The sequence below is a fragment of the Papio anubis genome, chromosome 16, assembly GCF_008728515.1.
Source record: "Papio anubis isolate 15944 chromosome 16, Panubis1.0, whole genome shotgun sequence".
In the NCBI taxonomy this organism is placed as follows: domain Eukaryota; kingdom Metazoa; phylum Chordata; class Mammalia; order Primates; family Cercopithecidae; genus Papio; species Papio anubis.
Genome location: NC_044991.1, coordinates 25868110 through 25895142, shown reverse-complemented (window position 1 = coordinate 25895142; position 27033 = coordinate 25868110). Strand labels below are relative to the sequence as shown.

The 27033-nt window shown below is 48.7% G+C and overlaps 1 protein-coding gene across 2 annotated transcripts in view; it reads right to left on the bottom strand.

Annotated features, from left to right (window-relative positions):
* Nucleotides 1–1067: 1067 nt before the first annotated feature.
* Nucleotides 1068–27033, bottom strand: part of KIAA1671 (KIAA1671 ortholog) — a 252553-nt gene continuing 226587 nt past the window's right edge. For both annotated transcript variants that reach the window (XM_009216959.3, XM_017945179.3), the window contains 7 exons: nucleotides 26619–26737; nucleotides 22842–23091; nucleotides 19780–19954; nucleotides 17485–17609; nucleotides 14120–14262; nucleotides 8512–8594; nucleotides 1068–6619 (listed from right to left, as the gene is read on the bottom strand). In XM_009216959.3, coding sequence (XP_009215223.2) covers nucleotides 8516–8594; nucleotides 14120–14262; nucleotides 17485–17609; nucleotides 19780–19954; nucleotides 22842–23091; nucleotides 26619–26737 — 891 coding nt within the window. In that variant the 3' untranslated portion in view covers nucleotides 1068–6619; nucleotides 8512–8515. The remainder of the gene's footprint in view (nucleotides 6620–8511; nucleotides 8595–14119; nucleotides 14263–17484; nucleotides 17610–19779; nucleotides 19955–22841; nucleotides 23092–26618; nucleotides 26738–27033) is intronic.

The following is a 27033-nucleotide window of genomic DNA, read 5'->3' as shown; positions in this document are numbered from 1 at the left end:
AGCTGAGATCACACCATTGCGCTCCAGCCTGGGTGACAGAGAAAGACTGTATCTCAAAAACAAAAACAAAAACAAAACAAAACCCAGTTACCCTGTACCTTCTAGAGGGAGATGGTGGTGAGATGCTGTGGATGACAGCCGGACTCTGAGTCACACAGATCCGTGTGACCTTGAACGAGTTCCTGAAGGTCTCAGAGCTACTGTCTCCTCACCCATAAATGGAGAACCTTCTCTCTACTTGGGCCATTTTGGGAGGTCATATAAGCAAAGCACTGCGCACAGTATCTGTTATTTTTGACTTTTATTCCCAGCATCCTGCCTACTCTGGACAGTCCAAGCCAAGGGGCTACTTCCTGCTGAAGGTGACAGAAAGCAGTTGGTTTGGACCCTGAGTTGGGATGTAGTTGCCACCAGCTGGGATAGAAGGAGGAAGGCAGAGGTGGGGATGGTGTGGCTCCCCCTCCCATCACATCTTTCAGGATCTTGCGGACCTACTGCACGCTCATCACTTTGATGTACCACATCTCCCCAATCCAGACTTTTCAACCTTGACACTACTGCCATTTGGGGTTGGGTCATTCTTTGTGGTGGGGTTGGGGTGGGAGCTGTCCTGTGCATTGTAGGTTGCTGAGCAGCACCCCTGGCCTCTACTCACTTCCTGGAGCATCTTCTCTCCTCCTCGTGATAACCAATAATGCCTCCTGTCATTGCCAGACGTGCTCTGGAGGGCACAACCCACCCAGTTGAGAACCACCGCCTTAAACTCTTACCTGCAAATGTCCCAATCACCACTCCCATTGTATAGCTAAGGAGAACCAATGCTTAAAAGCAAATCCCACAGCCAGGAGGTGGCAGAAGGAGGACTCAATCCCTGTCAGTCTGAATGGAAATTTTGCCTTGTTTCCATGGCCTCCAATTCTGCATGGACACCCTCTCCCAGGACCCCAGCTCTGTCCTCTTGCTGGCCGGCCCACAGCTCAGCACAGGACAGACTGACTCAGCCAGCCCCAGTCAGGGCCTGCATGCATGGGAGACTCTATTCATTCACACATGGACGCACCGACTTCTCCAATGCAGCTTGCACCAAAGCTTTATTTGCTATTTTCATAGTCTGAATGCAACATCTTTGTACATGCAAAGGTCATCTTGTTTTATTGCAGTTGACCAGATTTCCAACTGCTCTTCTGTGCATATGAAACCTCTTTACAGTTACAAAATATAAAAGCACTTGTAGACATCCAATACTCTGTGAGGTCTGGTAAGCCCCATTTTTTTTTTTTTTTACATTAAAAATATAAGGTTTTCTAGATGAATTCTCAGTCCCATGGGTAGAGATTCTTTCTGGGATTGGATAAAGTGCCTCTTGTCTGCCTTCCGTTCAGAACTCCTAGAGCTTGTGAATTCGTAAGGCAATTGCAAGAACACCGCAGGCGGGAAGCTTAACTTTCCTACACAAAGAACTCAAGTTCCTTTTCTATCGCGACTCAAAGATCTGAGGAAGGACCCAGAAGAAAGGTTAGGAAAATATATACTATACTTATGTGTGTGTGTGTTTGTGTGTATATATATGTATTTCCACGCCCTACCCCATCTTACAAAGCGTTTTGAGGATCACGATCATCTGGGAAGTGCATGACTTTAGGATATTGTTGTGATTTAGGAAACAGCACAGTACAAAATTATCTTCCATAACACAATATATTACTTTTGTGACCCCCCTATTTACAGGATCTATAAGGCTATGTGGAATGAGATTATTAAAAATCTCAAATTCAGCTGGGCATGGTGGCTCATGCCTGTAATCCCAGGACTTTGGGAGGCTGAGGTGGGAGGATCGCTTGAGACCAAGTTAGAGACCAGCTTGGGCAATATAGCAAGATCCTGTTTCTACAAAAAGAAGATTTAAAAAATCAGCTGGGCGTGGTGGTGTGCGCCTGTCATCTGGGCTACTCTGGAGGCAGAGGTGGGAGGATTGCTTGAGCCCAGGAGTTGGAGGCTGCAGTGAGCTATGATTGTGCTACTGTATTCCAGCCTGGCCAACAGAGCAAGACCCTGTCTCAAGAAAAGAAGAAAAAAAGTTCAAATTCTTTAGAAAACAGCATAATTTGTAGCCGGTGTGATGCCAACAGGGATTGTCAAGGAAGTGCTAGTCCAAGTCATGGAAGTTGATGTTATGGCACAGGTGGGAGAGCAACCACTGAAGGAGATTCTGGGAAGGCCAAAGGGGAGGGCGGGCTGAGAGGTGTCGATTTTAAGGGTTAACTTGCCAGAAACCTCAGGCCGACTTCCCAGAGCAGAGGGCCTAGCTTTCTGCCCTTCCCCCTGCGGGAGCCAATTTAGTCAAAAGAAAGAAAACTCTGGATTGGGGGGTGCAAAAGGAGACACAGGCTGGCAAATACCTGGCACATTCATGCCTACCAGCTTTTTACGTGGCTTTAGACTTCTTGAGCCTGCCCAGAATTCCAACTGGGTGAGTCCTAGCAGCCTCTCAGCACACAGCAAGGGTCCCCTACTCGCTAAGGGGACCGAGCCCAAAGCAGATCCCCTTCTAGATGTGCAGGGGGTCCTACCCTCCAGGCCCTTGGAATCATGATGCCATGGAACTTCGGATTTGTGTTTTAACACATGGTGAGGGGGAAGGCACATTCAGAGACCACAGAATGTCTCCCCATCACTTACTCTGGTTTAAATGTCTACACTGGGGAGGGGGGATTTTTACAGTTTGTAATTATGACTAGTTCCAGGAGCCATCTGAGGACATATTATAAAGAAAAATATTAAAGCATAGATCGACAAAGCAGCTATCAGCACCAGGTCGGAGCAGCTAAGGTCTTTTTTAGGAAAATCACGCTAAGGGTCTTTCTAAATCCCTTGCCCAGCCTGTAAAGTTGACAACCACAGGCTCATGCCTATTTCAATTCTGGCTTCTTGGCGATACCCTTAAGTTGGCCTCCCTTCCAGGGAGGCACAAAGGAAAACACAAGTGTCTGAAACCACGTGATTTGGCTCGTCCCCCTGGAAAACACCACCATCCGATTGTCCTTTCCCTGAATCCTGAGGCTACCACTCAAAATCCCAACATCCTAAAGACCACGAGGTTTCTCTTTCACCAGAGTGTCTCTGGTGGCATGGAGTAATCCTCCACAATACTGATTTCTGAGGCCTCATCATGGATTTTCAAAGGCCAAAGGCCTCTGTTTCATTAGGCAAAAGGCCATGAAGAAGGGTATCTACTGAAGAGGAAAAAGACACGGGCTTCTCAAAAGACCAGCTGTCAAAATGCTGATGTGCAAAGGGGTGGTGGAGGTGAGGAGGAAGAGAAATGAGGAGGGGTGAGAGATTGTACATATGGAGGATTTTCCATTCTGCATGAGACTCTCATTGAGGACAGCCAAAGTCCCCGGGGAGGAGGGTTGGATGAGGAGTGGATGACTCCATTGCACACGGATTATTAAGGCATGTTAAGTGAGATTAAAAAGAAGACGGATTTCCAAAGGGGTCTCCAAGCAAAGTCTAGAAACTAGCGTACAACACCCCCTTGCTTAGCCTCAAAGGCAGTGCACTCCATTTAGAATAGGGAGAAGTAAATTACCCACTTGCCAGCTATCTGCAAAGGCTGCCAATCATCAGTTACTTCTAACTTCATTGCACTGCTCATAAGCAGGGTTCAGAGGTCATGGCGGAGCCCGCACGAAAGAGAGTCATTCTTGACTCACTGTGATTGTCTATCCTGCGGTGCTGGAGGAGACAAGGTTACAGAAAAATAAAAGGAGGTGAGGAAGATCTTCAGGGCTTGCCCTAGTCACTTTCAAGGAGGGTGAACTTTGTATATCCTAATTAATACACAATTAAATAGATTATTTTCCCAATTAAGGTGTGAGAGATTAGGGAAAAAAATCTCCAGTCAATCTCATTTTCAAGTGTGTTTCCTTCCTGTCTGATATCCTTGAGCTGAGACATGACTAATTAAGAATTGAGAGTTTTGCATGAGGAGCATCAATATATGTAAGAGCAGTTCCTTTCCTACTGCTTGAGATGGTATAAAGGGGTTCTTTCCACCTGAAGGAAACACAGACATCAGCCAAGACAAGAAGTCAGCATCAAAAGACTAGGAATGTGTTTTAGGCCAGATGCAGTAGTTCATGTCTGTAATCCCAGCACTTTGGGAGGCTGAGGGGGGAGAATTGCTTGAGCCCAGAAGTTTGATTTTGAGACCAGCCTGGGCAACATGGTGAGATCCTTGTCTCTACAGAAAAATTAAAAAATTAGCTGGTCATGGTAGCATATACCTGTAGCCCCAGCTACCTGAGAGGTTGAGGCAGAAGAATCACTTGAGCCCAGGTGTTAGAGGCTTCAGTGAGCGATGATCGTGCCACTCCACTCCAACTTGAGCAACACAGCAAGACCGTGTATCAGAAAAACAAAACAAAACACAACAGTAGGTATTTTTTAAAGGGGATCCTATTGACTTAGAAAGCCATAAGATCCAAATTATTATAACACAGAAACTGGATCTTTAAAAAAGAATTCAAATGAAGCAGTTGCAGGAATTAATCCCCAAATGGCCACAGATGACTAGATGACTAATTCAGGGAATGATGAGAAAACAAACTATCATCAAGCAGGGCCAAACGCCCAAACCCAGATGCATGAGGCTCCCAGGTGTAAAAGGCTGGGTGGTGGCATGGTCCAGCAATTGCTCATCAGTAACCAAAGCTCATCGAACAGGACACAAGGTGGGCTCCTGCCTCACAGCCCTGCAGTTGCTGTCCCTGGTGCTGAACGACAACCGCCTCACTAGGGCCTAGGTGTTTGTCCTGACCTAGAGAAACAGAGGATTTCTATCCATGCCCATCCACCCATTAAGAGAGAGAAGAGGGGTAAAGGGAGATGAAGGAGGAAGCTGAGATGGAGACACAAATGAACTCCTGAGAGGTAGCCAGGGAAAAGGGAAGCATGTTTTGATAGCATTTGCAAATAATGGATTCATCGAGAAAGACTTTAACCTCTTAGGAAACTGTGGGGAGGGAGTAGAGGGCACACATGCCCCCCACTTCCGTATCTAGCCAGAGTGCTGTGCATGGATCTACTAGGAAACGCCACCCCATGCCACAGGCTCTCTATGAATTGCCCAAGCATCTCATGATGGGGATCTCCCAGGCAAGGTTGGCACGTAGACTATGGCAAGTCCAGGCATGGCAGGTGGCCAGCCAAGCACATCTGGGGTATCTGCTAGAGCCTTAGGACTCAGAAGTGGAAGAGTCTGGTGTTGGGCATTTCCAAAAACAAAGACAAGGTAGAGAGTGTCTGGAGCCCCCAGAGGTCTTGGGGATTCCCCGGAATGAGCTGATCGCTAGCAAGAAAAAAAGGAGGCAGGGCCAGCTTTATGATTTGTCACCTAGCACCCAGCATTTCTGTCCAGAGTCCTTGGCTGGGGAGCTCCCCTCCAGAGAAGGGCTTTCAGCAAGACCCACATTTGGACCGAAACAAGCACTTGGTCAGGTGGAGTTCGATGAGGGAAAGTGAGGTGAGCAAAAGAAAAAGTACCCTTCATTCATGCATCTGCTCTGAGGCCAGTTTGGAACAACTCCTCCATGCCAGCAACCCAGGTCATGTTCAAAGAAGACTCTGGAGAAAAAGATTCCTAGGGCGGGTCTGATGATTCAGTGGCAAAGGCACCACCACTTGGGCTGCAGTTTATGAACCCTTAAGGCCAAGGGGCAAAGGTCACCCTACAGAAACCAGAGCTCAGATGAAAAGAAGCCAGGGAAATATATACAAGAGTGACAATTATAACTTCTAAACAGCTTGGATAGGGATAAGATAACCTGAGGTGACTGGATACTTCAGAACAAATTATTCACACATCTTTCCTCCTGTCCTTTAACGTAAACACATACATACATATCAAGTTTCAAAGAAAATTAGCTGAATTATTGCTTTATCGCCTTCTAAAGCCAACAAAAATGACATACAGTAACACAGGCCAGTGATGCACACAGCCCCACTAGAAAGAGAAATACACACAATCAGGGAGGATACGTTTAAAAATTGGAACTGCTGATTCCTCGAGGGGAAGAAGGAACTCACCAAAAAAAAAGAATAAAACCCCTCAACTCGGCGGTAATGCCTTGCATCGAGACTACAGCAGGAAATGAACAGTGTGATCTTCCTTGGAAATGTCCTTCCCAAAAAAGACCTGCCCTGGGTCGGCTGAGGAGGTGCTTTCACAAACTCAGGTGTTTTTCAGAACCTGGGGAGGCAATTCCAGCCTCGTGCTGATGTTCTTGGGGCTGATGAAGGTGTCTAAAGTAGGTAGAAATGCACATTTTTACATAAAAAGCAAAACCACCCACGTAGACATTTCTGGGCAGCCTGGCTCCTCTCCCGGCCTGAAGTGCTGCCTGGGGAGATGAGCGAGTGCTCCTGGAGGTTGGGTCTTCCCGTCTGGATCCAGGGAGAGCCTGGCGAGGACGGGGGCACTGGATAGCATTCTCAATCCAACGGGAAGGGCCCAGGCACGTAAGCATTGTGCAGGAAGAAACGGCAGCAGCTCGGCCCCGTCTGCGGGTTCTGACGGTTAAGGCTTCTGTTCAGTAGACGTAGCAGGGTTCCCTGCCTGGAGAGGAAGGGACAGTCCTGGTGTCAGCGGTGGGAACGTTGGGCTCTATTTCTCTCTACCATCAGGCCTTAAAACCTCGCCTGATATTCTCCAATAAAGAGACCCCTAGAAGCCTAAGGTCCGAAAATAGATTTTTTTGTGTGTCAGGGGGAAAGGGGAGGTGAGGAGGGTGGCAGTCACGGAATACCATGAAACCAACATGAAATTTAGGGTCAGATCAGGGTTCCAGTCTCAATTCTGAGCCTCAGTTTCCTCGAAGGGGTTGTTGCTGGAGGCTTAAATGAGATATTACATGTACTGCACCAAACACAAAATAAACACAAGTCCCGATCCCTTATCCAAATCCCTTGAGCATAGTTTTATTTGGGAATTTATAATTTTTAGACTTTCTTATACACACACATGTGCATCATACATATATAATCATGTAACATATACACATATATGTATATATACACACATGTAACACCAGCATAATCAAGCAGATAATATGCCTGCAGTGTATTATGAACATTCATATAAAGTGGGGAAAAGAGAGTCGAAGTAGAATTATATTCACTCAGGTCACGTTTCACCACTGCGTTAGGAAAAGCTTTGTTTGCAGAGCTTTCTGGAATTTTGTGGATAAGGGATGGTGCGTCTCTTGTGCTCATCACATCAATGCTGACTTCGATGGTGCATGTACCATCAGGCAGCGCTTGGTCAAGCACCACAGGTGCATTCTCAGTGGGCCCTGAGGACAGCCTGGCGGTGTGGACACTGCTAACCCATTTTACAGATGAGGAAACTGAAGTTCATGATGTTCAGTCATTTGCAACTTACACCAGGGCCTATCTAATCGTGATTTTTTAAATGTATATTTTTTCAAATTGATTTTTAACTACATAGGCTGTACATGAAACATTCCCCTCATAAAAACTGTAACCATTTCTGGCCAGGCGTGGTGGCTCACGCCTATAATCCCAGCACTTTGGGAGGCCGAGGCGAACGGATCACCTGAGGTCAGGAGTTCGAGACCAGCCTGTCCAACATGGTGAAACTCCATCTCTACAAAAAATATAAAAATTAGCTGGGCATGGTGGCAGGCGCCTGTAATGCCAGCTAATTGGGAAGCTGAGGCAGGAGAATCGCTTGAACCCGGGAGGCGGAGGTTGCAGTGAGCTGAGATCCGAGATTGCATCACTGCACTCCAGCCTGGGCGACAAGGGTGGAACTCCATCTCAAAAAAAAAAAAAAAGGCCGGGCGCGGTGGCTCAAGCCTATAATCCCAGAACTTTGGGAGGCCGAGACGGGCGGATCATGAGGTCAGGAGATCGAGACCATCCTGGCTAACACGGTGAAACCCCGTCTCTACTAAAAAATACAAAAACTAGCCAGGCGAGGTGGCAGGCACCTGTAGTCCCAGCTACTCGGGAGGCTGAGGCAGGAGAACGGCATAAACCCAGGAGGCGGAGCTTGCAGTGAGCTGAGATCCGACCACTGCACTCCAGCCTGGGCGAACGAGCGAGACTCCGTCTCAAAAAAAAAAAAAGTAACCATTTCTAATTAAGCTAACCTCTGATGTCCCGCCCTTTTGTTTTATTAACAAAAGGTGATGCAACTAGAAGGGCCAGCCAAACACATGAGCCCAGAGCCCCGGTCACCTGCCTCTTGGCCTGGTGCCTTTCACCCACTCCAGGCAGCTCAGCTTTGTTTCCTCCCTAAATGGAAACAGACATCACCATCCTCTTTACAGGAACTCTGAACACTCCCCACCCCTCACTTCTCCCCTTGCACAGCCTCTTTCCTTGGGTACAACAGTCCCGGTCTCTAAGGCTTGGCCACCCTGAGTTCCCCATTCCTGTGACTGCAGGGTTCTTCCCAGGTTCCCTGGCAGAGCCCCTTCATACCTGGTCAAACTTGGTTCTCATGAAGACTTTGCCTCTTCTTGGATTTCAATTCCTTTAGCCACTGGGGAGAGGGTTCATCCGACCTGAAACCACAAAGCCAGTAAGAGACTACCTGAAACCAGACTGTGGGCTCCTCGCGGACAGGACTGAGTGGTACCCGACTGTCTATCCCTGGGCCCAGGTGGGGCTGTGGCAAGCACTCGGAGGTGGCAAAGATGCCCATATTAACGGGACTGATAAGCGAGCAGTAGAAATTAACCAGTGACCAACAATAGGGAATATTAAATAAATCAGGGGTCCCCAACCCCCTGGGCCACAGACCGATACTGGTCCACAGCCTGTTAGGAACGGGGGCCACACAGCAGGAGATGAGTGGTGGGAGAGTGAGTGAAGCGTCATCTGTATTCACAGCCTCTCCCCATCACTCACGTTCCACCTGATCTCCACCTCCTGTCAGATCAGCGGCAGCATTAGATTCTCATAGGAGCATGAAGCCTATTGTGAACTGCACATGCGCGGGATCTAGGTTGCGGGCTCCTTATGAGAATCTAATGCCTGATGATCTGTCACTGTCTCCTGTCACCCCCGGATGGTACCGTCTAGTTGCAGGAAAACAAGCTCAGGGTTCTCACTGATTCTACATTACTGCGAACTGTAGAATTACTTCATTATAATAACAATGTAGTAATAATAGAAATAAAGTACACAGTGAATGTAATGTGTTTGAATCATTACAAAACCACCCCCTGTACCCCGGTCTGTGGAGAAATTGTCTTCCACAAAACTGGTCCATGGTGCCAGAAAGGTTGGGGACCGCTGAAATAAATCACAGTATATCCGTTCTATGAGATAATCTGCAGGTATAAAAATGTATCTTGGTTGGGCACAGTGGCTCACGCCTGTAACTCCAACACTTAGGGAGGCAGAGGCAGGAGGATAGCTTGAGCCCAGGAGTTTGAGATCAGCCTGGGCAACACAGTGAGACCCCATTCTCCACAAAATGCAAACAAACAAACAAAAAATTCATCTTATATAAAATTATTTCCATCCATCCATTTGTCATGCAAAGAGCTATTCATCTTTCCATCTCTCTATCCAGGTAAGTGTCTCTGATGGTTAGTTTTATGCATCAATTTAAACCTAATGTGTACCCAGATATTTGGTCAGACGTTATTCTAGATGTTTATGCAAAGACATTTTTTCTTAGATGAGGTTAACATTTAAATCAGTAGGCACTGAGTAGCGCAGACCACCCTCCGTGATATGAAAGGGCCTCATCTATTCAGTTAAAGGCCTGAATAGAAAAAGACTGGCCTCACCAGGTGCGGTGGCTCACGTCTGTAATCCCAGCACTTTGGGAGGCCGAGGTGGGCAGATCACGAGGTCAGAAGATCGAGACCATCCTGGCTAACAGGGTGAAACCCTGTCTCTACTAAAAATACAAAAAAAAAATTAGCCGGGCATGGTGGCAGGTGCCTGTAGCCCCAGCTACTTGGGAGGCAGAGGCAGGAGAATGGCGGGAACCTGGGAGGTGGAGCTTGTAGTAAGCCCAGATAGCACCACTGTACTCCAGCCTGAGCAACAGAGTGAGACTCCGTCTCAAAAGAAAAGAAAAGAAAAAGACTGGCCTTCCAGGAAGAAGAGGGAAGCCTTCTGGACTTGGACTCTTCCTTGCACCCCCAGCCTGCTGGTCTACTCTGCAGATTTTGGACTTGCCTTCCTCCACAATCACATGAGCCAATTCCTTAAAACCAATCTCTATACATACATACAAGCATCTACACATGTATGCATATATACGTACATGTATATACAGCTGACCCTTGAACAACACAGTTTGAACTGTGTGGGTCCACTTGGATTTTCTTCTGCCTCTGCCACCGCTGAGGCAGCAAGACCAATCCCTCTTCCTCCGCCTCCCCCTCAGCCTGCTCAATGGGAAAACAATGAGGAGGAAGGATGAAGACCTTTATGATGATCCACTTCCACTTAATGAACAGGAAATACATTTTCTCTTCCTTATATGTTCTTAATAACATCTTTTCTCTAGCTTACTTTATTGTAAGAATATATAAAATATAACATACAAAATATATGTGGTTATGGGTGAGGCTTCTGGTCAACACTAGGTTATTAGTAGTTAGGTTTTAGAAAGTTAAAAGCTACATGCAGATTTTTGACTAGGTAGGAGGTCAGTACCCCTAATCTCTGCCTTGTTCAGGGGTCAACTGTATTATTTACACACACACACACAAACACATACACACGCACACGACTGGCTCTGTTTCTCTAGAGAACTCTGGACAATACAATGCCCATAAGACAAACAGAGATGCCTTTTGTTTATCGAATGTCAATTGTTTTGGGGAGGTGAGATTTGTTTAAGCTTTTTTTTTTTTTTTGATGGAGTCTTGCTCTGTCACCCAGGCTGGAGTGCAGTGGCGCGATCTCGGCTCACTGCAAGCTCTGCCTCCCGGGTTCACGCCATTCTCCTGCCTCAGCCTCCCGAGTAGCTGGGACTACAGGCACCTGCCACCACGCCCGGCCAATTTTTTGTATTTTTAGTAGAGATGGGGTTTCACTGTGTTAGGCAGGATGGTCTCGATCTCCTGACATTGTGATCTGCCTGACTCGGCCTCCCAAAGTGCTGGGATTACAGGTGTGAGCCACCGCGCCCAGCCTGTTTAAACATTTTAAAATGGAAGAACACATACAGAAAGGTACTCAAATCAAAATGTGCATAGCTCAATGAATTTTCTCAAAGTGAATACATTTGAGTAGCCACCATCTACATGGTACTATTTTTGAGTTTTATTTATTTATTTTTTTACCTTCTTCTTAGCAGTTTTCTGTTTTCTCAGAATTTCTTATAATTAGAACACATCATTTTAATAAAAAACAATAAAGTCAGGCCAGGCACGGTAGCTCATGCCTGTAATCCTAGCACTTTGGGAGGCAGAGGATCGCCCAGGAATTCGAGACCGGCCTGGGCAACATGGCGAAATCCTGTCTCTACAAAAAAATACAAAAATTAGCCAGGCGTGGTGGCACACAACTATGGTCCCAGCCACTCATGGAGGCTGAGGCAGGGGATTCACCTGAGGCTGGAGAGGTGGAGGCTATAATCACGCCACTGCACTCCAGCCTGGGCAACAGAGTGAGACCCTCTCTCAAAAACAAAAAATAAAACAAAATAAAAAACAATAAAGTCATCATTGTTTAAAACTTTATTCAAGAAAAAAAAATCACGTTTATGAAGATTGTAAGCAGGCTCGGGAAAATATTCATATAGAACACGGAGCAGGGGAATCAAACTCTAAAAACGTTGTGCTCTCAGCTATGTTACAAAGAAAAAGAAAATGGAAGGATAGATGCCCAGGTATCAACAGTAGTGGTCTTTGCACGGTGGGATCGTGGATGATTTTCTTTTCCCCTTTGTATTATTTTCATATTTTCTACAGTGAAGATCTACTGCTTTTATAATCAAACACACATGCACACAGGACGTGACTGATTCTGTTCTCAGAGAAAGCTCCTGAGACCCATGGCCCTAGAAGGGTCAGAAAAGATGCTGGCCTGGTTGGCGGTACGGTCGGGGTCTGCACCTAAGGGGACGAGAGATGAGGTGACTCTGGAGTCTAGGGGCAGGCCTTCAACTGCTATGCCTGCCAGTCTAGGAATGAGGAATAAGAGGGCCCCCTGGGCAGATGAGGGTCTAGGGTACTCTAGACCTCAGCCAAGCTTTGCCTAATAGTGGAGACACAAGCCCAGGCCTCCAGAGATGCCTCTGAGACCCTGGTCTGGGGGTTCCTCCAGCCACAGAGAAATGCTAGAGCCCTCCACAGACTTTGGAGCCAGAATTCTGGCATTACCAGAGCAGGGAGGCACTGTCTCAGCTATGGCCCTGTCTCTCTCTAATGTCTCGCCTTCAGGTTCCCACAGCCCACTCCATGCTACGTATCGTGCACTGCCTGAGGGTCCCAGGTCCATCTGGCCTCCAGGCCTTTGCATGTGCAGCGGCTCTAGCCTGGGATCCCCTCTCACTGCCCATGGTCCAGCTAAGACCCAATTGTCCACCATGATTCAGTTCAAGTATCTCCTTCTCTTGGAAGCTTCTTTTTTTTTATTAGAGAGGCAGGGATTCACTGCATTGCCCAGACTGGAGTGCAGTGGCACGATCATAGCCTCCATCTCCTGGGCTCAAGGGATCCTCCCACTTCAGCCTCTGGAGTAGTTGGGACCACAGGCATGTGCCACCACAGCCAGCTAATTGTTTTTCTTTTCTTTATTTCTTTTTTTATTTTTCGAGACAAGGTCTCATTCTGTGGTCCAGGCTGGAGTGCAATGGTGCAATCATAGCTCACTACCGCCTCCCACTCCTGGCCTCAAGAGATACTCTCACCTCTGTCTTCCAAAGTGCTGGGATTATAGACGTGAGCCACTGCACCGAGCTGGAAGTCTTTTTGCCGCCCATCCTCAAGTGTGCATGACGAGCCCTTCCTCAGCCTCCCTCCATCACAGGGGTCAGAGAAAGGGCCAGAGAGTAAATATTCCTGACTCTGTGGGCCGTGGGGTGTCTGCGCTACTTCTTAACTCTGCAGCGGTAGCACTAAAGCAGTTATAGACAGTACATAAATGAATGCATGTGGCTGTGTTCCAACAAAGCTTACTTACAAAAACAGATGGGGGTTGGATTTGGCCTGTGGGCCATAGCTTACCCACCCTCGTTCTGATCCAGCCAGCACTTACTATCATTACAACTCAGCATCAGGAACGATCTCTAACTTTCATGGGTTACCAGTGCTCATAAGATTTCCACTCTGCCTCACTGAGTACTTCTACATCCCAGGGCTCAGGCAAAGGGCTTTAGACACACTCTTGTTTCATCCTCATGACCACCTCGGAAGGTTAGGAGGTTAGAAAACCCATTTTACAGATGAAGAAACTGAGGTTCAGGAGGTCAAGTGCCTTTTCCCAGGTCACGCAGCTCTTAAGCAGCAAAGCTGGAGTTAAACCCTGGCTGTGTGACCTTCGATCCCCTGTTCTTAACTTGCACCTCCAGATGCTGAAACACCCCAGTCTGAGAGCCTCTTGGGGGGCAGAAGCTGCTTCGTGCTCATTTCTACACAGAGCAGGCCGAGCCCAGGATCGGGACAGCTGTTTCACGAAGGGAGTGAAACTGATCTCATTCAACCTGGCCGTGCCCTTTGATCCACCTTCCCAGGTCCCCCAGATCACTGAAGATAAAGATACTTCCCCGAAGGGTAAGAGGAGGGAGAATGCCTCAGTTTCCCCGTCGGTCTGGAGAGGGCTAAACGAGAGCAGTAGTTCTCCAACAATGGTGCCCTGGCGTTCAGTGCAGGAGTTGGCAGGGGCGGGGGAAGAGGAGAGGCCAGCTGGCCTCATTCCTGGCCTCCTTCCCCGGCCTCTGATGTCCTTTTGAGGTATGAGAATGTTGAGAGTTCACATGAACAAAGCTTCTGCTGCTAGAGAAAATGAAAAAGTGGAAACTCCCTTCTCTTCAGCTCTAAAACCTAGGCGAGCACCTCTCCAGAAGTACAGTCTGAGCTTGGGAAGAGAGGGACCCCCATGCCCCAAGACCCCTCACCTCTCGTCCTTGTCCATGCTGGAAGGCAGCACGCGACTGCCCAGCACCCCAGGCTGGAAGGGGGACTTGGGGCTCTTGGGCTGGGGTGCCCAGCTGGGGGACTCGCCGGGACTGTCCACCTCTGGCCTCTTGTGCAGCTGAGCCTGGGGAGAGAAGAGAGCTGAGTCTGTAAACCGCCCTTTGTCTGGGGAAGGGCCCCCTCCCATGGCAACCTCAGGTACGATGAGCCTTCTGCAAACACTCGGGGCCCCCTGAGTTGGAATAAAGCCAGACAGGAAACGTGGGGGCTGAGAAAAGTCAGATGTCAATCTGGCATTCCAAGCAGCCACCCTCGACCCCCAAGGTGGAATCACCACCCAAACCCACAGAATCACATTCTCTTTTGCTGAAAAGCCACCATCTGTAGTGTGCTCAGCGCACGGCATGCCACCCTGACAACCCTACATGGAGAGAGCAGCTCCCTCCATCCAACAGCTGCAGCTTAACTTGAAAATGAAGTTGTTGACAGTCCATTAGAGTCCCATAAGAAAACCATAGGGCAAATATCCACCCATTGTTGGAGGGCATGTTGGGGATGGAATACAATGGTATGCGTAAAATTCCCTTGCAGGACCGAGGTGTGAGTGGTGGCAGGTGGCTTCTCCCTCAGGCAGTGCTGGGTCAGCCCCCGGCAACAGCAGTCATCACCCTTGTCCACTGATGGCTTCTGTGCACTGATCACCCAACATTTGGGCTCTACCAGGCTCAAGTAATATGACAAATGTGAGTTCGCTCCATGTATGTAAGATTCTTTCACGCTTTCCTCCATTTTACAGGGCGAGAGAGCCCAAAGGTCAATCCCAAAGTCACCCAGCTTTTATGAACTGGGATTCACACCAGGTCTGCCTGCAGCCCAACTCCAGGGTTCTTTTCAGAACAAGCCCTGCAGCCTCCCCTGGTTGTTTCTTTTTTTTTTGAAACAGAGTCTCTCCCTGTCACCCAGGCTGGTGTGCAGTGGCGCAATCTCAGCTCACTGCAAGCTCCGCCTCCCGGGTTCACACCATTCTCCTGCCTCAGCCTCCTGAGTAGTTGGGACTACAGGTGCCCGCCACCACGCCCAGCTAACTTTTTGTATTTTTAGTAGAGACGGTGGTTTCACCGTGTTAGCCAGGATGATCTTGATCTCCTGACCTCGTGATCCGCCCGCCTCGGCCTCCCAAAGTGCTGGGATTACAGGCTTGAGCCACCACGCCCAGCTGCCCTGGTTGTTAATGATCGCCTAGCACTGCTATGGTAGAGATTAGTTAACGCAGCTGCCTCCAGGCTCAAGAAGTTTAAGCTAATACTGATGAATGAATGGCCAAAGCCCCGTTTTCACAGAGCACAGTGGACTCCAGCTGTGTTCTGGAATCCCACGATCTGCCTCAACACTTACTCGGTGCATCCACATGGGAGCCCCAGGGCCTCCGTCTCACCTACACCCAGGGCCTGTGGCTGTCTGTCTCCTACAGCAGGACCATCACTTGAACCCAGGAGGCAGAGGTTGCAGCGAGCTGAGATTGCACCACTGCACTCCAGCCTGGGTGACGGATGAGATCCTTGAAGAAAGAGGAGAGGGAGGGGAGGGGAGAGGAGGGAGGGGAGAGGAGGAAGGGAGGGAAGGAGGAGGAGAGGGAGGGAGGGAAGAAGAAAGGGAGGGGAGGGAGGGGAGGGAAGGAGGGAGGGGAAGGGAGGGGAGGGGAGGGAAAGAAGAGAAAGGAAAGAGAGAAAGAGAAAGAAGGGAGGGAAGGAAGGAAGGAAGGAGGGGAAGGGAAGGAAGGAAGGAAGGAAGGAAGGAAGGAAGGAAGGAAGGAAGGAAGGAAGGAAACCTCCAACCTAGTTCTAGTGGCTGACAGATGTTCACACTTCAAGGGCCTGTAAAATCAATTATAGGGACACGCGCACATCCACTACTGACTGACTTTCTATTCTTCGAAGAAATGACAGAAAAGCAAAACTTCCGTCTACTACAGGAGCAACAGTCACGGCGCTCCCACACGGGGATTGTGTGGCCCGCGTGGGATACACAGAGTTGAGAAATTCTACCAACAAGTCAGGCTTTTTTGTTTTCATTTCTTCTTCAATAAAAGGGGAGAGAAGAGCTACCTTTTGCAAGGCTGCTGGAGCATAAAGTGAGTTTGCAGACGCATGATGTCTGGCACAGAACAGGGGCAAAAGGGCCTCTTTTCTCACCCAAATTAAGTGCCATTTGGTCCCAGGACTACGAGACACACTTGTGAGAGTTGGATGTGGGCAGGAGAGAGGAAACTCAGCCTTTCCCTCAGCATTGCATAATACAGTTGGCATTCTGGTGCAATTTGGGAGACTGGGACGTGGTTCCAGCACTGGCTTCCTGTGTCATGTGGAATTGAAATGATCATTTTCTGTGCCTGCCTTCCCCAGCCTTGATTCCTCAAGGGCTTCAGCAGCCTGGGTTTGTTCACTCCTGCTTCCGACACTCAGCACCGGTGAGTGCCACCAATTGGATTATCAGCCCACTTGGCTTAGCTATGACACCAAACACAGCAGCAGGTTTGGGGGTGGAGGAGAGTCAGAAAGCAGAGATTGGCTGGGTGCGGTGGCTCACGCCCGTAATCCCAGCACTTTGGGAGGCCGAGGCGGGCAAATCACGAGGTCAGGAGATCGAGACCATCCTGGCTAACACGGTGAAATCCCGTCTCTACTAAAAATACAAAAAATTAGCCGGGCGAGGTGGCGGGCGCCTGTATTCCCAGCTACTCGGGAGGCTGAGGCAGGAGAATGGCATAAACCCAAGAGGCGGAGCTTGCACTGAGCTGGGATCCGGCCACTGCACTCCAGCCTGGGTGACAGAGTGAGACTCCGTCTCAAAAAAAAAAAAAAAAAAGAAAAGAAAGAAAGCAGAGATTAAGCAACACAGGGCCACTGGTGAAATCCAAATGAATTAGTAGTATTGTTAATGGTATTGTACCAAGACCAATTTCCTAATTTTGCCAATGTGCTATGGTCATGTGAGATACCACCATGTGGGTGAAGCTGGGTGAAGGGTACGGAGAAACTCCCTGGGTTATTTTTGTAACTTCCTTTGAATCTTACACTATTTCAAAAATGGAAGGAATGAAGGAAGGAGGAAGGAAGGAAGGAAAAAAGGAAGGATAAAAAAGGAAGGAAGCAAGAAAAGAGAAGAGGGAGGAAAGAACAAAAAGGAAGGAGGAACGGAGGGAGGAAAGAGAGAAGGAGGAAGGAGGAAGGAGGAAGGAGGAAGGAAGGAAGGAAGGAAGGAAGGAAGGAAGGAAGGAATCTGTTCTTTATGCTGCTAAGGTTGAGGAGCATGCCCACCAGGTAACTCTTGGTGAGAGGTTTGGTACCTTTAGCACTGCCGGATCCATGCCTGGAAACGCGGGCATCCTCTGAGGATGGCTGATGGGGGTCCTCTCAGCTTTGGGTGGCTTCTCCTCCTCATCTGACTCTTCCTTCCTGGGTGACTTCTCTTCTGTTGCAAAGAAAAGGGCACTGAAGTCATCGGCAGCTGCCTTGTATTGAGGTCCTAAGTGCCAGATTATCTGCACACAGTATCTCAAGCAATGCTCACATCAGACCTGCACAGAAGATGCTCTGGCCCATTTTACACATGAGGACCACCCAGGTGCCTGCTTTCATGCTCTCTTCTCACAACTCTGCTTCTTGCCAGGAGACACTGACAACAGGCAGAGTAGGTTTTCTTTTGCGGGAGGGCACAGGCAAACCCATCTCCTGAGCCCCTGGCTCACTCCAAGTCCGGGAAATAGAAGGAAATCTTTGGCAGAGGCGGGAAAGTAGACAGGAATGCTTTCAGCCAACAATGCACTGAGGTTATGCTCTCAGAGGAAAATGTGGAGAGCTTCGTGTGTCTTGTGGAAAGGCGGCCCCAAGGTGGACCAGGAAGCCACTTTCCTCGACCCTGGCTCCCCTTTCCGGGACTTAACCCCAGCCCCGTGCTTGAGGCTGAGCTGATCACTCAAGCTTTTGGGTGATGGGCTGCCTGTACCCTCTTCCAGGAGTGATATGCGAGGAGTTTCTACTTCCCCGAAACCGGGATGTGGCATGGGCACAGTGAGGATTGGAGGAGGGGGCGGGGATGAACGAGGCAAGACCCGGTGCTCTGGAGCCCTTGGGCTATCCAGGGAACTGAGGTACACTAAGAAAGCACAGATCCCGCCTTCCCCATCCAGCCCTTGGCCAGCTCCTCAAGGCTGACGGGAGCCAGAGGTGCTTCGCCACATTCCAGCTGGGGGTATTTGTGTGTTTTTGTCCCTACTATGGTCTTCATTTGCTCCAGGTGGATTAATAAAGCTTGGCTCAGAAAACAAAGGAAGTGTGCAGAGAGGTCTCACCTGAGGCATTTACACATTTCCTTTAATAACAGAAATGGGATAGGAGCAGGAGAGAGAACTCTCCAAGCATTTCTTCAAGGTATCTGGTCAGAAGCAATGCCCCTCATCACTTAGCTCAGAGCCTGGTCTGACATCCTAATGTTTGCCATGGGCAAACCCCAAATGAACAAAGGCACCTACAAGACGTTTTTGAGGACTAAAGGCTGTGTGTGTCTGGAGAGAGTGGGCAGGTCAGCTGCTCTAGTTTCCATTGCAAGAAGATATTTTGTTTCTCTCTTTTCTTTTTTTTTTTTTTTTTTGAGACGGAGCCTAGCTTTGTTGTCAGGTTGGAGTGCAGTGGTGTGATCTCAGCTCACCGCAACCTCCGCCTCCTGGGTTCAAGCGATTCTCCTGCCTCAGCCTCCCAAGAATAGCTGGGATTACAGGCATGCGCTGCCATGCCCAGCTAATTTTTGTATTTTTAGTAGAGATGGGGTTTCACCATGCTGGCCAGAATGGTCTCAATCTCCTAACCTTGTGATCTGCCCACCTCAGCCTCCCAAAGTGCTGGGATTACAGGCGTGAGCCACCGCGCCCAGCCTGTTTCTTCTTAAAAGTCTTTCATGGCTCTCCATCTACAGATGAAATCTAACTCCTTAGTAAAGCATCAGGGATATCCATGATCTGGCCTCTGCCTACCTTTCCAGCATATCCTGCTATTCCCAGCTTGAGCAACATGAAACTGCTTAGAGATGCTCCTGCCACACACACAGAATGTTCTTTCTACATCTCTGTCCCTTTGATCCTGTTGATACTTCTGCCTGGAATAACTTTCCCTAACTCATTATTACCCATTCTTCAAGATTCAGCTCAGGTTTTGATACGGTAAGCAGCCAAAGCAGTCCTTAGAAGAAAATGTGTAGCCTTAAATGATGCATTAGAAAACAGAAAAAAAGATTGATAATATATGAACAGATCTTTCAACTCAGGAATATAGAAAAAAGACCAGCGAGCAAACCTAAAGCGAATACAGGGGTGAATTTAATCAAAATAAAAGCAGAAAATAGTAAAACCTTATTAAGCTATGTCTCTGTCTCTTGTAACTCAAAGACCCTCAATTAATATGCTAACCTTCAAAACACCGTTTTACCTAGTTTCTGATAAGTTCTGCACAACAAGAAATCAGTTTCCTATGTAATTGTGTTCTAATGATCTACAGCCTTCCAAGTCAGGAATTTTTTCGTAGGGCTTAGTCTAAATCCTTCCTGCTGTTCAACGTGCTGTCTGAGGAGGAGAGAAGGCATGGCGTACCCGTTGAGTCTTTGAACATCCACGTGTTGTCAGTCTCATCCTCCAAAGGCGATCTGCTCTCGGACTCACTGAATCGGCTGCGCCGGAGGGAGTGGGAGATGGGGGCCCGGCGGCGGCTTCTCTTGCTGAGCTGCACCCGGGTCTTCAGGGCACTTGAGTCGAGGACTGAGGTTTGCTTTGGGAGCAGCAGGGAGGAAGAGGAAAAAAAGCAAGGGAATCATCAATGGAGGGTACCACAACGAAGTCGGTGGTACACAGCTTCGTTGACAGATGAAAGGCTATTTAGGTGGTACCCAGGCCAGTGCTAGGAGATAAACAGTGTCTCCTTCCCACAGTGGCTTCCATATTTAATAGTAACCTAACATCCAAAGCCTAAATTTCCCTATAAAACATACCCCATAGGCTGATGACAAGAGCCAGGTGGAACAACGAACCTTGAGCGCCCTAGTACAGTGCCAGGCTGCCTGGCACCCAGTAGGCACATAATACTAATGCCTTTTCTCTCCCAGTGACATCCACCACACAAGTATGTAATCTACAGCAATGATCAGTACACAGCAGGAGCTCAATAAATGTTTGTTTGTTGAATGAATAATGGATTCAACATCTAACTAAATCCTTCTGTCAACCGTATTCACACAGAGTCCCCGGGTTGAGAGGTTCTCTGTGGAATTCCTACTTTACTCACATAATCTAAGGTGCAGGTGGGAAGGGAGGACGCAACATCAGACGTCCATTTTCAGGCATCCCTGAAGACTCACTCTGAGCTGTGACAGGTGGGGGCTGCCAAGTCACTACTATCCCCAGTGAAAGGGTGGGGAGTGCAGACCATCTGGGTGGGCCCCGGTAAGGAGATGGGAAGTGCCTGGCTCAGAAGTCTCCCGGGAGACAGCAGTGAAGTGCTCAGAGCTTGGGTTCAAACCCAGCTGGGTTCGAATCCTGGCTGTGTGACCTTGGGCAATGAGCTTCACTTCTCTGAGCCTGGGTGTCCCTATTTATAAAAAGGAGATAAACAGTGTCTCCTTCCTACAGTGGCTGAGAGAACTCCCTGCACTCAGGTGTGGAAAGCTCTTGTTTCAGACAGAGCCTGACGAAGGCTCACAGCCAAGAGCTCTTTCCGGCAAGCTCATGTTCTTACATGAAATGTTGATTTCTTCCGCCTAGGTCCACTTTGGAGAAATTCCATCACCCAAGGCCTTCTAAGTCAGTGATGACAGGCTAATTTCAATGAATCATTTCCCAATGATGGTAAGTAACAAACGCCCCACTAGGGGTGGTGGAAGGAGGTGGTATTCGCATAGCTACTTCCCAAACCAGCCACAGTGCTGTCTTGTGAGGAGACTTGCATGGTACCAGTGAAAGGGGGGAAAGACGGAAATCAGAGAGTGCCTGCTGCACCTAGAGGCAGGCTCGCTTCTTCGGCCACTTAATAGAGCCAGGTTTTCAGACTCCAAGAGAGTAGGACAGAATCACACTGACAGAGGGGCTGGCTTGGAGGGGAAGATGGTGCCACCCTTGCATCCTCACCCTGGTACAGACACTAGATTCCTTAGTGCCCTGCCTCCGCCTCCCCATTCAGCCTCCAAACCGTCCCTACAGGAGACCTAAATCGTGGTTGGCACCATACATAAACCTCAGTATCCCCACAGGAGACCCAAATCGTGGTGGGCATCACACATAAACCTCAGTATAATTTCAGTAAGCGTTAGACCTATGCTTAGGGACACCAGCATTTAGTCACTCCATGGCCACTTCAATTTGCTAATTTGCAAAATGGGCAGGCCAGTTTTGCTTCTGGGGTTATTAACATGTGCCTGGGCCAGTGGTCAATACTCAGTGACTGTTGTTTATCATGGACGTCAAGAAGGAACCACTTAGTGTTCTAGCAGGAAAGCTCATGATGCAGTGACATGGTGCTGGCATGTAACGCACATAGCAAGATTTCAGTTCACGTCTGTTGAGTGAATAACTGAATATATCACCCAACCAAATCCTGATGACACCCAGGGAGGTGGGCATGGCCACGGTCATGGTTATATAATGGGGTTCCCCAGTCAAGACTGAACTTGTGTCTTTCTTTGTCTCTGCCCTGATCTAGAGGTGCCAGCGAGAGACCTTGGCCATACATTGAAGGTGAATCCCCTTTGAAGCCCTAAAGGAAGCCCTTTTTCTAAAGCAGTGGTGCTCCTCCTCTGGGGAAATGTGGGTAGTCATGGCCAAGTGTGTAGGTGGGAGGCTTTACTGCCAGGAGAGAGGGCCCCTTTCAGATTTCGCGGACGTTCCATCCAACGAGTGGGCAGGTAGCCCTATTGTCACGGGAGGAGAATAATGACATCACCCCTGGGTTTCAAGGGTTGACAAGAAGACCTGCCTGACCCCTGGAGGTGGGGCTCCCAGGGGAAACGAGGACAAGTTCTGGTCTGGAAGGTGCTAGAGCAGCAGACCGTTTAACCTGCTACGCTGGGGCAGCTGACATCCTGGCTGTGCTTGGGACCTGAAAGAGCTGAGTGCTGGGGGCTGTCCCCTGGGACCTCCATGAAAGGTGCCCATGCCTGAGGGGGACTTTCTGTCCTGGAAGAGCCACTACAGAGAGAGTTGGATCCCCTGGTACCAGGGACACTGTTCTACCAGCAAGACCTCAGTGAAAATGTTCAGCAGAATCATTCTGAGCAAACTCCACGCTCTTCATGCTTGGAACCATAAACCTCAGGGTGTCTTCCAGGGTTAAGTGGTCAGACTCCCTGCTTACCTGGCAGGTGAGGGCTTAGATCAGTTTTAATTTGAATATATGCAATTGTATTTGAGGCTGTGGAGCTGATGGTACTGGTTACAAGTGGATAAGGAAATTGAGGCTCAGAGAGGTAAAGACATTTGCCCCAAGACACACAGCAGGCATAGGGCAGGTCCAAGATACATGCATCAGTGAGTCCCATTTCAAAGACGGTGCCTTCTCTACCCACTCCAAGGGTCCTTGGCACACAGATCCTACACCTGAAGTGGCAATTCACAGAGAGAGGCTGGAATTTCCATTTAAGAAGAAATGCTCCTGGCTACAGACTTACATCGATGAAGGAGAAGTCATCCACTCTCTTTGCAGGGCAGGTGTCCGGTGGGGGCGGCCCCTCCATCCCGTCGGTGGATTCCAGGTCAGTGCTGGAGCGGTCCACGCTGGTGCTCCGCTGGTCCCTGGAGCAGTCATACTGGTCCCCGGCCGAGGTGGGCTCCGTTTGGGAGGACAGAGAAGACAAACGGCTACTGGGGGGCTGTTTCCTTGTCGATGTGGCACTGCTGTCTGGGGACTCAGTGGCCAAGCTGCAAAAAAAAGGGAATGAAGGGAGACAAGGTTATGGAGAACATTTCAGAGAACGGGATTTCAAGTGAAGGATGCTGCAAGCAGCATAGCTTGGGGTATGTTTTATAGGCCAGGTAACCACAGACAGAACATCCCAGCAGAAGACCCTCTTTGGAAACAGCACAAGATGTGCCACAGTGAGGTGCCGTTTAAGCCATTGCCTAGAACACCTGGCCGGGTGCAGAATGGGAGGAGTCAGTCCTGTGCCACTCAAGACCCTCTAGCCCTGCACTGTCCTGGATGGAAGCTGCTTATCACAGGTGACTGTTGGATCCTTGCAAGGGAGCAAGTGACAGAGCTGAGATATGCCCTGAGTATCTTACACACTGGATTTCCTATATCTCACACACTGGATTTCCAATACTTTGAATGGAAAAAAAGAATGCAAACTGCCTCGTTAATAACTTTTCATGTTAACTGCATGTGGAAATGACAGTATTTTGGATCCCTTGGTTCTGATAAAATACATCCTTAAATTTAATTTCACTTGTTTCTTTTTATTCTTTTGTTATAGCTACCAGGACATTTTAAATTACATATGTGTCTTGCATTTGCAGCTCACATTATAATTCTTTTTTATTTATAATTGGTACATAGTAATTACACATGTTTCTGGGGTACAGAGGGGTGTTTCAATACATGTATATATTGCATAAGGATCAAATCATCTATTTCTGCTGGGCAGGGCTGATGCAGATCAAATTGTTATCAGCAGTTACCCATGGAAGAGCAGGTGGTGGGATCTGCATTATTTCATTCACTCATTCATTCAGTCATTTAACAAAAATATACTGAGCATTTACTATGTGCCAGGAATTGGGCTAAAAAAATGTGTCATCCAATCCTCTCCAAAAATCCTATGAGGATTATCCTATAACTGCCACAATCCTACAAGTTAGGGTTGGTGACATGGTTTGGATTTGTGTCCCCATATAAATCTCGTGTTGAATTGGAGGAGGGGCCTGGTGGGGAGAAGTGATTGGATCATGGGGGCGGATGTCCTCCTTGCTGTTCTCATGGTAGTGAGTGAGCTCTCACAAGATCTGATGGTTTAAAAGTGTGTGGCACCTTCCCCTTCTCTCTCTCCTGCTGCCATGTAGGACGTGCCTTGCTTCCCCTTCACCTTCCACCATGATTGTAAGTTTCCTGAGGCTTCCCCAGCCCTGCAGAACTGTGAGTCAATTAAACCTCTTTCCTTTATAAATTACCCAGTCTCAGGTAGTTCTGTATAGCAGTGTGAAAACAGACTAATATAATTGGCCTCGTGAACTTAAATATTCTTATTCACCTTGTTAAAGGTGAGGAAACTGAGGCACAGAGATGTAAATTAGCTTGCCCCAAGCAGCAGAACTGAGCCCAGGCAGTCTGACTCCAGCGTCCATGTCCTTGGCTCTCTCCTACTTCTGAAATCTCTTCCTATGACAATATAGTCAGATATCGCTTGGGTCATTGGAACCATGTAAGATAGAAAATTTACAGATAATTCAAGTCATTAACAACCTCCTGCCCTGCCTCCACCCACATATTAAAAATGACATCTAAGCCAATAGCCTAGCAAAGCCTCCAGGTCATGGGAAACCCTTGCCTTGAGAAAGGACAGGTGGGCACACCTGACAAGTGGGCCTACTCTCAAGACCACCAGGCTGCTCCCTTGAGCAGAACTTTCCACAGGTGTGCTGGCATTTCACCGTGCTTTCTGTCAGCTCTGGGATGATTTTATTACTTGTCATATGGAGGATGTTAGGGTTGTAGGGTGGATTGAGACAAATCCACACAGGATGAAGGTAATACCATCGAGAGACAGCAGGTGGCACCACTGTTCAAAGCTGGGAGCGCCATGCTCCTGGGGTGGCCAGAGGAGGGGAAGCTGCAGTGTCTCTGCGGGACAGCAGGGAGCGCCCACCCAGGGGTGCACCCAAGTCCACACTCCAGCTCCCACTGGCCCGAGGTCAGAGCTGGGGAATGGAGACCGGAGGACGTGGGCTTCCAGACTCTCAGTCCGGTGCTCTTGCAGTGGTATTCTAGAGAAATTTAAGTAAGCTCATAACTAAACACATATTTCATGGGTCAGTGGGAAAAACAGCTTTCTCGGGCACTGTAAAAAACCTTTGGTTTCCGGCTGTGCGTGGTGGCTCACACCTGTAATCCCAGCACTTTGGGAGGCCGAGATGGGTGGACACAAGGTCAGGAGATGAAGACCATCCTGGCTAACATGGTGAAACTCCATCTCTACTAAAAATACAAAAAAAATTAGCCAGGCGTGGTGGTGGGCACCTGTAGTCCCAGCTACTCGTAAGGCTGAGGCAGGAGAATGGCGTGAACCCAGGAGGTGGAGCTTGCAGTGAGCTGACATTGCGCCACTGCACTCCAACCTGGGTGACACAGCGAGACTCCTCTCAAAAACAAAACAAAACAAAACAAACAAACCAACAAAAACCTTTGCTTTCCTTTTACTTTTTCTTATCATTTTCAATTCTATCAACCCCCTCCCAACTTTAATATCGGTGATTTATCATTTTTATCACTGTGGTAAAATACAATTTGCCATTGGTCACTGTCATCGTAGAAATTTCCATCATCCCAAAAAGAAACCAGGTACCCATGAAGCAGTCAATCCCCATTCCCTTTCCACCCCCAGAGCCTCATCTGCTTTCTGTCTCTATGGGATTTGCCTATCTTGGATATTTCATATATCATTACCTTTTTTTTTTTAGACAAGGTGTCTCTCTTTGTCACTCAGGCTGGAGTGAGTGCATTGGCGCGATCTTGGCTCACTGCAGCCTCCATCTCCTGGGCTCAAGTGATTCTCATGCTTCAGCCTCCTGAGCAGCTGGGATCACAGGTGCCCACCACCATACCCAGCTAATTTTTTTTTGTATTTTTAGTAGAGACGGGGTTTCACCATGTTGGCCAGGCTGGTCTTAAACTCCTGGCCTCAAGTGATCTGCCCGCCTGGGCTTCCCAAAGTGCTGGGATTACAGGCATGAGCCACTGTGGCTGGCCCATACTCTTTTTTTTGTTTGTTTTGTTGAGACGGAGTCTTGCTCTGTCCCCCAGGCTGGAGTGCGATGGCACAATCTCGGCTCACTGCAACCTCTGCCTCCCAGGTTCAAGTGATTCTCCTGCCCTAGCCTCCCGAGTAGCTGGGATTACAGTTGTATGCCACCACACCAAGCTAATTTTTTGTATTTTAGTAGAGACGGGATTTCACCATGTTGCCCAGTCTGGTCTCGAACTCCTGAGCTCAGGCAATCCACCCGCCTCGGCCTCCCAAAGTGCTGGGATTACAGACGTGAGCCACCACACCTGGCCCATAATCTTTATTTTTTTTTTGTACTTCCTAATTTCTTTTTTAAAACAAGAATGGGTTCCTCTTATAATTACAGATCGGAGGTTTTAGCAATATAGAAATCAGGAGGTGGGTGGGCTGCAGCAACTCCAGCCCAGATGCCCCCCTGCAGCCAGAATCCTGCTGCACGCGTCCTACCTCTCCCCGCTCTGGCGCTGCTCTGTCCACGTCCCATACTGGCTGTCGGCTTCATGCACGAGGGTGTCAGTGTCCTTGGGTTCAGTGGGCCGCCGGGAGAAACATTGCTTCAGCTGGTCCTGCAAAGACAAGCCAGATGTGAGATTTCTACCGGGAAATGTACTTAGAACCCCCGTCCCAGCTGACACGCAAGTCAGATCGCATGGCCCCTGCTTAAACCCATCCCAGGTCCCCACTGCCCTCCTAAGTGGAGCCAGACATCTTGGCTGGGCACTAGGGTGATCAATCGTCCTGGTTTGCCCAAGATGTCACAGGATACAGGACTTTCAGTGCTAAAAGTGGGCAAACTGGGATGAAGTGGTCACCCTACCTGGCATGTGGGGCCCTGCAGGGCATCGCCTGGCCCTCACCTCAA